The sequence below is a fragment of the Acomys minous genome, assembly GCF_964271855.1.
Source record: "Acomys minous genome assembly, chromosome: 4".
Classification (NCBI taxonomy): domain Eukaryota; kingdom Metazoa; phylum Chordata; class Mammalia; order Rodentia; family Muridae; genus Acomys; species Acomys minous.
The window spans coordinates 112,868,600-112,879,734 of record NC_140486.1 but is presented as its reverse complement, the minus strand read 5'-3'; the positions used below and the strand labels follow the sequence as shown (position 1 = coordinate 112,879,734).

Below are 11,135 nucleotides of genomic sequence, written 5' to 3'. Positions count from 1 at the left end.
GGGTCTCTGGATTCTTCTGTGGGAACCACCACACTTCAGGCTGGAGCTACACTAGCCAGTGTGTTCTGTTCTTGGACAGAAGTGCTGAATTTGAAGCCAACTCGGCAGGCCAAAGAAATGTGTATTCCTAGCTTTTGTTGAAGTTACTGGATAAGCCCTTTTCCCTTCTAGTTTCTAAGCAAAAGGACGTGAGGCCACAGGAGTTAAAACGATCCACCCAGAGGGAAACTGAGGATGGGTGAAGATTTTTGTCTAGCTGTGTGAACCCCTGGATCCAGCCTTGCCAGAAGAGAAAACCCTCATCCTAAACTTTTTTCCCCCTTGTATCAGTCAGGGAATATATTAATATACTTACCCTTTTGCCAATGCAATTGGAGATTAATTTGAGGCAAAAGGTTTGTGCCCTTGTAGAGGGAGGGCATCCCAGAATCAATGCAGCACTGGTCTTAAGCAGGCTATCTGCACTGAGGTCCCCCTTAGCAAGTCCCAGCACTCAGACAGCTTCCCTCCTCTAGCAAGGTGGACAGGGAATCTGCACGAACCTTGCGAGGAGTAACACCCACCACCAGCCCCTGGGCTTGACTCTAGCAGAGGCCTGGACTGACTTTTGTAGTTGTGGGCATTCAACGATGGTATTGGAGAAGTGCAATTTTCTCACAGGCTTTAGTACAAATGAAGTCATGTATGATAACCTAGCATTTGAAAGGTTCATACGAATGCATATTACACACACACGTGTAATACATATTAAGTTCACAAATGATAAATATTTTTATTTTCTCTTCCTGGCTTGTATTTGCTACGTTTTCTGTCCCAGAAGCTTGACCTATGGAAATGTAACCAGTTGTCCCTTGGCTGGGCATCTCCAGTTTCCAGCATCACTCATAATCGCTCTCCTCCCACTTCCCTTTACACGCAGAAATAATATACATTTGCTCGTTTTTACAAGGTAGAATAAAACCACAGAATGGAGAGTCCGGAAATTGAAACAGAGGATATGTATTTGTGGCCCATCACATCAACAGTTCCAAGCTTAGAGACAAATTTCACAAGCAAGGGCTGTCTAGAGCCCGGGCTTTCCTGGAGCCTGGCCAGGTGATGTAGCCCTCTCTTCCATCTCTGCCCCCACCTCATCCCTCCTCCAAGGTAGTTCTCAAGGTGGAATGACAAAGGGTGTCTTCTCAAGACTAACTTTATCCGGGATGTCAGCAAAATTGGGGGAGCAAAAAACAAGGCACCAAGCAGTGTGTCTGAGAAAGAATTGTCTGTAGTTGTCTAGGCAGGTGGGCGGTACTCCCTGCCGAGCCTCCCGGGCGCCCCGTGGAGTTAGGGCAAGATGGACAGCTTGTGCCTTAAGAAAGGATACCTCCCAGAACACAAGGGCACAAGAGACCACGCGGTGGGAACAGGGTTGGGGGTGGGGAGAAGCAGGCTGCTAGCTCAAGGAGGTCAACCCCTTCCCCTGGCCCTTCCGCGTTGGTGCCGCAGTCTCACCACCCAATTCCTCTGCAGACGCAGTCCTTGCCCGGCCAGCTGCGGGCTCGGTCCAGGGCGGGGGTTCCGGAGCCGGGAGATATTTTTAAAAGACGCGTCACCGGCTTGGAGAGGAAGAGCCCGCGCCCAGGCCCATAGTCCGCGCGGGGCTGGCGGGAAGGGTCGGCCGGGCGAGTTTCGAACGACCGGAGCGCGCGAAAAGGAGCAACCGACCAAGAAGACCCCGCCTGACCCCGGGAGACTGCGGGGCGTGTCAGGCAAGGGGCGTGGTTGGTGGGCGGGACCAGAGGGGCGGGGCCGGCGCCCTCCGGCCGCAGCAAGCTGGTGGTGGCGGTGGCGGCGGCGGCAGCAGCGGCAGCAGCAGCAGCAGCAGCAGCAGCGAGAGTACTGCAGGGACAGCAAGGCAGCAACGCCGACAGGGACGGCGAGGAAGCCCGCGCCCTGCCTCCGCCTCAGTGGCCCTCCCAGGGAACTGGAGCTAGAGCCACTGCGAAGCCAGAGGCTACCTTAGAGCGGCGTCGCGGGGAAGCCTCAGATCGAACCTGGGCAAGGCACAGGGCGCAGGCATCCTTACACCGCGGCGACTGTCCGTGGCGGCTGCGAGGGAGACAAAGCCTCGGGAGAAAGATGCCCGCGGGGCGCGCACCCGGCGGGCTAGGGAGCGGCCGCCTCTAAGTCTAAGTGTGCCTGGCCTTGCGCCCCGGGGACGCCGAGGCCCCTTCGGGTCCAGCGGCGGGCGGGGCCCAGGTGCGCCCGGCCGGCCGCAGCGGGCCTGTGACTGCTCGGGGGGCGGCGCCCTCCCGCCGCAGCCGCAGTGGCCGGCGCCGCAGCAAGGAGCCATGGGCAACATCTCCTCCAATATCTCGGCCTTCCAGTCCCTGCACATCGTTATGCTGGGCTTGGACTCAGCCGGCAAGACGACGGTGCTCTACCGCCTTAAGTTCAATGAGTTCGTGAACACGGTGCCCACCATTGGCTTCAATACCGAGAAGATCAAACTGAGCAACGGCACCGCCAAGGGCATCAGCTGCCACTTCTGGGACGTGGGTGGCCAGGAGAAGCTACGGCCCCTGTGGAAGTCCTACAGCCGCTGCACGGACGGCATCATCTACGTGGTGGATTCTGTGGATGTGGACCGGCTGGAGGAGGCCAAGACGGAGCTGCACAAGGTGACCAAGTTTGCGGAGAACCAGGGCACGCCGCTGCTGGTCATCGCCAACAAGCAGGACCTGCCCAAGTCGCTGCCGGTGGCCGAGATTGAGAAGCAGCTGGCGCTGCACGAGCTCATCCCGGCCACCACCTACCATGTCCAGCCAGCGTGCGCCATCATCGGCGAGGGCCTCACCGAGGGCATGGACAAGCTCTATGAGATGATCCTGAAACGCAGGAAGTCTCTCAAGCAGAAGAAGAAGCGGTAATGCGCCCCGGCAGCGATCAAGAGCGAGGCTGAGCGAACGAGCCAGTGAGTGAATGAATGGACGTCTGGGTGAGCGAGAACCCGCGAACAAAGACAACGAACCAAAGCGATGCTTCGAATTTTTAGAACACGATCTCTGTATCCAAATACAGTACTTGGAGACCTAGCCCGGTTGTGGAGGCTGCGTTATCACCCATCTTGCCACCTGCCCCACTCCCCACGCCAGCTCAGGGGACCTTTTGTCTAAATGCTTGAGCTACCGATGGGGTGGGGTGGGGTAAACCATTGGGGTGTGGACGTGAGGACACGAGGGTCCCGTGGTGCGCCCTCTGGCCCCAGGTGGGAAGATTGGATGTCAGAGAGACAAAAGCGATTTCTTCTAGCTCCAGCAGGGCCAGAAGTTCAGGCTGCCCAGCCCCCACTGCGGGGGGAATCACGTGTGAGTTACCTGAGGTATGCAGTTCACACAGAACCCTGGGGATACCCCTGTGGGAGCGGGTGTACTGGGGTGTGCTGATGATGGGGGTTGGGGATGACCGCTCCTTGCATTCAGGAGCTGTAGAAACAGTAATTTTATGTCACAGGGCAGGTCCCTGTTGCAATTTCATTTGTCCTGCTCTGGACCCAAAGGAGATGGTGGTTTGGGGCCATCCAGAGGACTGCCTGGGACCATGCAGCAGCTGGGGGGCAGGGGCAGGGTTCCGTGCTTCTGGCCTTGACTGGGAATGGCCTGGAAGATGCCACTTTCCAGGTGTGTGTGTGTGTGTGTGTGTGTGTGTGTGTGTGGTTGAGAACTGCTTTTCAGCCTGGGGTGAGACCTCTTCCAGATGGCCTAGGCCCTGTCCATGCCTAGGTCATTATCACATAAAGAGACCAATAAAACAAAGAAAAATAGAAAACCATTGGAGGTGGTGGCAATGCAGGTGTTTAAAGGGTGAGGTTCTTGACATCAATGCTCTGTGTGCGCGCGTGGGATATGTGTGTGTGTGTGTGTGTGTGTGTGTGTGTGTGTGTGTGTGTGTGTGTTCCCTCCATACTGCATAATCGGCATAAAAACTGGACCCTCTGTGTAGAATTTGAAATTCTCTCAGCCTACTGATTGGTTTGGAGGAGCACATCAGCTACAGATGTGTGCTGAATTGCAAAACGGTTTTCTTACAGGGATTGGGGGACCTGATAATACTAACCACGTGGTGATAGGTTTCAGACATGTTTAAAAAAAAAAAGCCACTTCTATAAATGAGTAATCTTCACCTTAGGAGAAAAGACTTTGCCCTTTTGTGGCCCTTGGCACCTGCAAGCGGAAACATGTTCGGATTTCTGAGCTGGGTCTTTGTAACCTATCTGGTTTCGGTATTTTACTCAAAATGTGTCATTAGAGTAATTGATGTCATTCACCAAAAGAATAAAACCCCACCTTGTAAAAGCTGACCTCGTTTGCATGGAATTGAAGAGAGGAAAAGTCTGAAGGATGAAGTCCTTTGGAATTCACCCTTGTGGGAGCTGGCCTGGCCTCACAGCCAGCCAGCACTTTGGTTAAGCGCAAACAACAATGAGTGCTTGAGATGAAAAGGAAGCAGACGTGTGACGTCATGGTCACTGGTACTCAGGCACTTCAGTTTACTTGAAAGAGGCTTTGGAAAATAGATAAAGTGAAAGAATAAATACATATTTTTACTAATGTAATTAAAAAAAACCTTTATAATCAGGAGTGAGTCTTGGCTTGTTAAAAGCTGCCATTTATCTTGAAACACAGTATCGAAAGAGAAATTTACAACTGACTTTGTTTTTCTTTTAATTTCCCCTCTGTAACCACGTTTTAGGCTAGGACTTTGGTTCCCCTCCATGGCAACACGTTGCTGTGCAAAGGAGGCCATGGTTGTGAGTGAGCACCGAGTTGGTCACCATATGAGCCCATCCATATTGTCCTTGACACTCTAGGAGTCAATTTAAGAACCATAGGCAGAAATCATGGCTTCCTGCTTGAAACCCAATCCTTAGAAGATCGTTCTTAAAGCTGAAACCTAGTGGCCCATGCTCCTCCTCTCTTGTGTGCTCGGGAGCCCTCCAATACTGGTCTTTCTGTAGACATCTAGTAGAGCTAAGTAGGTGAGCAGTCTGCAAGATCTGTTTACACAGCAACAGCGGATTACTGGCTTCTCCATGGGCTGGTCCCATGGTCTGAAGATTCTGTATAGAATTATTAAAAAGAAAAATCCACCTTCTTTTATTTTCTTCACAATTTCTTAAGCACTTTGACATTTTGGTAGTTCCACAATATGGAGAGAATAATATATTTATTTTGTGACATTGCATATGCCAAATAATGTAGCCTTCCTGTGCTCACAATACCTGAGTTCCAGGTCAGCGTTCCGATCCTGGCCTGCCTGAACACTGGCTCGGGATGGTTTTGTGGTTTTTCCTACTCCCCCCCACCATTATCAATACTTAAGGGTGCAGTTGACTGTTTAGTAGTTGTGCAGTAAAGTCAAGCCCTGTGGTGTATCAGCAAATAGTTAAGAGTCTCAGTTGATTTCTGTAATGTTTGACCTAATAAAAGCCCATTCCATCTGTGACAAGAGGGAGCCTAGTGAAAAATCACTGTGGTGGTGCCATGGGGGGATTTCCATCACATGCCAGCCAGACCTAGTGATGCTTCTGCCCTTTGGGTTCCCATAGAGGAACTTGGCCTCCAAGCGAGGTGTGGGATGGATGGTTTTTGATAGACAGGGCGGGGCACAGTTTTGATTTAGAACTGTTCTCTTCACACTCCAACGGTGTTGGAACCCCTGGCTTCCATTTTTTTGGTTTTCCTGTAATTCTCTGTTTTCACTATTCTCTTCTTTGTTCCCACCCCCGCTCCCCTTTTATAATGCATATATGATGCTGTGAACAGAAATAAACTATTTATACAATCAAACAGTTGGGGGCATTTTCTGTGCATTGTGGTTTGTTTGTTTGTTTGTTTGCCCTTTTAGGTTTCTTGGTTTGTTTTCTAAGCCTCTGGAGACCTAGGGAGTGGAGCTGTGGTATTTGGGGGGCTCTGGTGGGTTCCAGGGGGGTGTCCAGAGCTGTGTCTGGTGTGGGTTTGCTAAAGTCAGAGTCCGCCCTGAGTGGTGGGTGCAGAGGCTGAGCCATTCGTGCCCGTCTATTGGGTCATCTCCCTCCCTCCATATCTTGCCCCTGCCCACCTTCAACACTGTTATTTATTTAAATGATTCAGAACTGTTAAACACTTGGAAACTCTTATCTGATTGTCCTCTACTCTGGAGCCTTGTGCTGCTGGACTGGTGCAGTAAATGAAGCCGCTCAGTGTTGGAGCTGTTCCTGCCTCTCTCATTGGAGCCCACCTGAGGAGCTCTCTCCAAGGTATACTGCGTACAGTGAGACACCATGCTCTATAGCTGTTGCCAAGAATTAGCTTATGTGGGGGAAGAACAAGTATTTGCGTGGGAGTCAATGAGAACTTTGGCGGGTGCAGTGGGGAGCATATGAGAGCCCTTTGTAGGCATTCAGTGAGGATGGGTAGGCCTTCATAGCGTTAAGTCTGGAACGAGAACAGGTCAGCTTCTCAGGTTGGGGATGCAGCTCAGTTGGGTGCCCGGGCAGCAAGCATGAACCCCTGGGTTTGATCCTCAGCACGTGAAGTCAGGTGTGGCACATACCTGTCATATTGAGGTTGGGATATTGAAGTAGGAGGAGCAAAAGTTCAAGGTCATCCTCCGCTTACATACCAGCTTCGACACAGCCTGATCTACATGATAGTAAAAACAAAGTTCCTGAGGACCCCAAGATTTTGTTTGATCTCGCTGACCCCCCCCCCCAAGCCTCAGTTTCCTTGTATGTAAAACAAGACGATGAAACCTTAAAGAGTTGGGAAGATTAACTGCTAATCTAAAACTAAAGCATTTAGCTCACTTCCTGTCCTGAGCAAGTGCGCAATAGTTTTAGGGTTCTGTTTTTGTTTGGGGGGTTGTTTGTTGTTTTGGGTGTGTGTGTGTGTGTGTGTGTGTGTGTGTGTGTGATGTGCACCTACCTGTGTGTGGGTAGGTATGCACACATATGCCCAGAAGCCAGAAGATGTCTGGTACTCTTCTACCATACTGCACCGTATTCTCTTGAATTTCAGGCAAATTCAGCCATCCCTGGCTTTTTACATAAATTGTGGGGATTTGAACTCAGGTGTTAATGCTTGCACACCAAGCGCTCTTACCCAATGAGCCATTCGGCCAGCCCCAGGGCTTTTAGTTTCTAATCCTGTTGGCTTCAAACAACATATAGAGTGCAAACTATTAGGCTGTTGCTGTCGAATCTTCTCCATCCTTCTCAGCATCCTTGACCGCCAATAGCCAGGCTGCTGGCCTCAGCTACAGCTTGGAACAGAGTTGGGCAGCTTGAGCATCTGTCTCCAGCCATCTCAGGGCTTTGTCACTCAAAACTGAGAAGGGCTGCATTAGATGCAAGCTGCTGGTCTCCTGGCTGTCCAGTTTCTTTGAGCACACCACGTACTGCTGGCCTATGAGTTCCTTCTGACAATGGGTAGATTTTCTGACTATTGGTTTCGAGCCTGAGGGTGAGCACATAGTAAGTATTCCCTGGATATTAGCCAAATGATGTCACTTACATGAACTACTTTTAGTTATAAGTGCTAAAATGTGCATCTCTTAAAGCTTTTGTTTCCCTTTAAGCAGGTAAGTTAAGATGAAGGTAGATAAGACATCAGTATCATTCTTCAAAGTTATGTCTTGAGAAAGCATTAGAGGTAGCTTGGGTTGTTGTATGTGAAATGTACATTGATAAACATTTTGTCTCCTATTTAAAAAAAAAATGATCAGGATGTGATTTTTTTTTCAGCTGCATCACTGCAAAAGCTAATTATTCAAAACTGGGTACATCAGAAACCTGCAAATGCTGTTTTTTAAAGTGACAAAAACCTACAAAATAGTTGAAGAGATTGAAGCCCTTCATTGGCATTACTGCAGCCTTAACCTTGCTGGGATGGACTCTCGAGAAGTCCAGTCACCTGTGACACTTAGTTGATAACTGTCACCCTGTGTTTTCAAAAAAACAAAAACAAAACAAAACAAAACAAAAAAACGAGATCACAGATGTTTTGTCCCTGACCTCAGACAGCTGAGTCAGTGACTTGAGTCCCGAGCCCCCTGCTGGGTCTTCCACGTGAACTTCCTTGTTAGCGCGGAGTCCTTGCTTCTAAGGAGGGCCTGTAGTTTGCTAGACCATGGACATCGTGTCTCGCGCTTTGTGCCTTCATGCTTGTCTCCAGGCCTTGAGGGAACTTTTGTTTTGTTTCGAGACAGGGTCTTTCAACATAGCCCAGGCTGAGATCCACCTGCCTCTGCCTCCTGAGCGCTAGAATTAAAGATTGTGCACCACCACACGCAGCCATGAGTTTGAGGTTTGGAACAATCAGTCCTCTTAGCAGCACTGCAGACTGTCTCTGTGCCACCACCATCATGGTCTCAGAGAAGGACAAAGTTTTGTGCCAAGAGCAGAAGACACAGGCGTTGGCTGATGAAAAGGTAGGAAAAGAGCGAACCCAGAACACCATACTTTGGATCTTATGGCTTCTCTGCAGCCTGGAGAACAACCTGTGTGTGCTTGTATCCTGGCACAACTCGTGCCCATGAATCTGCATCCATGGAGGTAATTTTTCTCCGCATCTACTGGTTCCCTGGTTCTCTCAGTTTCAAACAGAATGGTCACAGGCTGGTGGGGTTCTTCATGGATTCGCTTCTCACCAGCTCTGAACTTGAGAGTGCGGTGTCTCGATGTCTAAGAGGAGGTTTTGGGGTGCAGGGGGAAGGGGGTGATGGACAAGCTGTTCCTCCCAGTTTAGAGGCAAGAATGAATGGACTGTGCGCCCAGTGCAGCTTCCTTTCAACGGTTCTGGGCAAAAGCTGCACCCCATGAGAGAGTGGTACCAAAGAAAGAACTGGGGTTGGGGAGGGCAATACCATTTGCATTTGCCCATTAGAGTTAACACCATCATGGTGGGTCTTCAACATCGTGTGGTTTGTCTGGACATCAGGACAGTCACTGTTACCCTGACTGTGCTGTTATTTGAAGAGCTTCATCTTATTTTTCCCTCCCTGGGGGTCTCAGGAGGCTAGCTAACTTGACTTGCATCCACAAGCTGAGAAACTGAAACAAGGAGAGGTTTGGGCTGTATGCTTTGAGATCCGTCACTAGAAAGGGTGGGCCCAGCTCAAACTCCTGTCCCTTCTACCCAGAAGCCTCCCCAGGCTCCACACACCTGCTGCTCTTACACCAGGAAGGGTCCCGCAATACAAGAGAGCTGAGGTTGCCAAGGGGAACCAGGGATAAAGGGGTGGTGTTGCTGTCTAGCAGCACCACCCTCCAGCAAATGATGAGGGAGGACCGACCACCTTAGGCCTCCCCAGGGTGCAGGCAGCAAATTAGGTCCCAGACTTAGTATCTGCTTTCCCTTCTTAAAGGATGCATGTCATGTCCTAGGAGGACAATTCTTGTGTCAGGCCTTATCCTGGGGTAAATTTGAGTGTTCCATTCAAAAAACCATGTCAAGGACTCTTCCTCTGGTTCATCAAAGGGCATATGTGCTACCGATGGTCACCAGGCCTGGTAGTGGGTCAGCACTTGGGGACATGTGGTGACCCCCTCAGAACTTCTGATCACCTTTGGTGCCATCCCAGCATCACCTCCCTGGCCAGCCTAAGGATTGTTTTTAATTGTCCAGTGGGGGTAATGGGTAAATGCTATGGCCTTGCTTCTCTTCCATAAGGCAAGGACAGGTGTGGGAACAGGATGCATTTCCTGTGTTGACCCTCCGCTGCCTCTTCCTCCTCCTCTGAGTCTCCTCCTCTTTCACGTGATAGCCTCAATGTCTTGTCTCATTTGCATTGATCGTAAAATTGACAAGTGAGGGGTGGCAGAGATTGCTTGGTGAATGAGCACTCTGCTCTTGCAGAGGACAGTGTCTCACTTCCCAGCACCCACTCTGGGCAGTTCACAACCCTACCACTCCTACTCCAGGAGATCCAGTGTCCTCTTCTGGATCTGCTGAGCGTGCACACACATCACACACACACACACACACACACACACACACACACATTGTAAAAATAAAAATAAATCTTTAAAAAAAACGAAAGAAAGAAAACCAGCAATTTATTAAAAGGACGAGGCAGGAGATATCCCACATGGAAACATCTCTCCTTGTGAGTCTCTGGGACCCCCAGCCTAGAGCTAGAGTTGCCCACAGGGGGACTATTGGGGAAATGAGCCACTCTCTGTCTGTCATTTGTATAATCCTCATTCTTCTGGTCCTCCTTCTGCTGGGCTGTTTTCATTTCCTTGAACGCTAACTTCGTATGCAATTAATTTCAGCTGCCCGCGTCTCACGCAAACTCAAACCGTTTGCATGTATAATTTAGAAGTCGTCCTGGCAATGATGACTGTAACAGCCTCTTTCATAAATACAGGTTTGCATCCATTGTTAAAGAAATGACAGTTTGCTTTGCTGTGTCATTTGAACTGTGCTGGGATGACAGGTTCATCGCATTAAAAAAAATTCTGCTAAAAACAGTGCTCGCAAACACTATGACGCCCACTGTTTCGGGGATACCCTGCTGGGCAGAGGTGCCGGGATGACTTATCTGTCCCCGTTCTTGACCTCCAGATGGCTGTCATTCTGGCTGGTGACTCAGGCCTAAACTATCAAACAAGATACCGGAGTCCGGGTGTGAGACACCCTTCATTGTACCAAAGATTCAGTCATTAGCTGAGCCAAATTCATGGTTGCAAGCCACCTGCCTTACCATAAGCCTGGAGCACTTTGCCTCCCCAAAGCACAGTGCTCTAAGCTTTCTGTCTTCAGATGTGTCTGTGCTGTCTTCCTCCTCCATCTCCCCTGCCCTGCTCTGAGGCCTCCCAATGGGCCCAGGATCAACCCTGCAGCCCACAACTGCTGAGTCCAAATGCTAGAGCCCCCACCCACCCACCCACCCATCCCAAGTCAGTGTTCAAGGGATCCTTTGGAGGTATGGCTCCTTCCGGTACAAGCTCACCTTGCTATAGGTGTGGGTTGGAGTGCAGAGACACCCGCTGAGATTTCCCCAGAATGACCAAGTGGACCAGGGAGGGACATATGGATAGTGGTAGAAATAGAGATGGCTTATTGTAAAAGAAAACACTCCTGAGAGTGGGAGGCGGCTAGAGCGCTGGG

The 11,135-nt window shown here is 50.3% G+C and overlaps 1 protein-coding gene across 1 annotated transcript; it reads left to right on the top strand.

Annotated features, from left to right (window-relative positions):
• Positions 1-969: 969 nt before the first annotated feature.
• On the top strand, positions 970-4,622 carry ARL4C (ARF like GTPase 4C). Its single transcript, XM_084779233.1, has one exon. It carries the CDS (start codon positions 2,334-2,336, stop codon positions 2,910-2,912), a length of 579 nt encoding a protein of 192 aa, XP_084635359.1. The 5' UTR covers positions 970-2,333; the 3' UTR covers positions 2,913-4,622.
• The last annotated feature ends 6,513 nt before the right edge of the window (positions 4,623-11,135 follow it).

Excerpts from the sequence above, each read along its gene's own strand:
- ARL4C (XM_084779233.1), top strand. The coding sequence starts at position 2,334 with ATGGGCAACATCTCCTCCAATATCTCGGCCTTCCAGTCCCTGCACATC.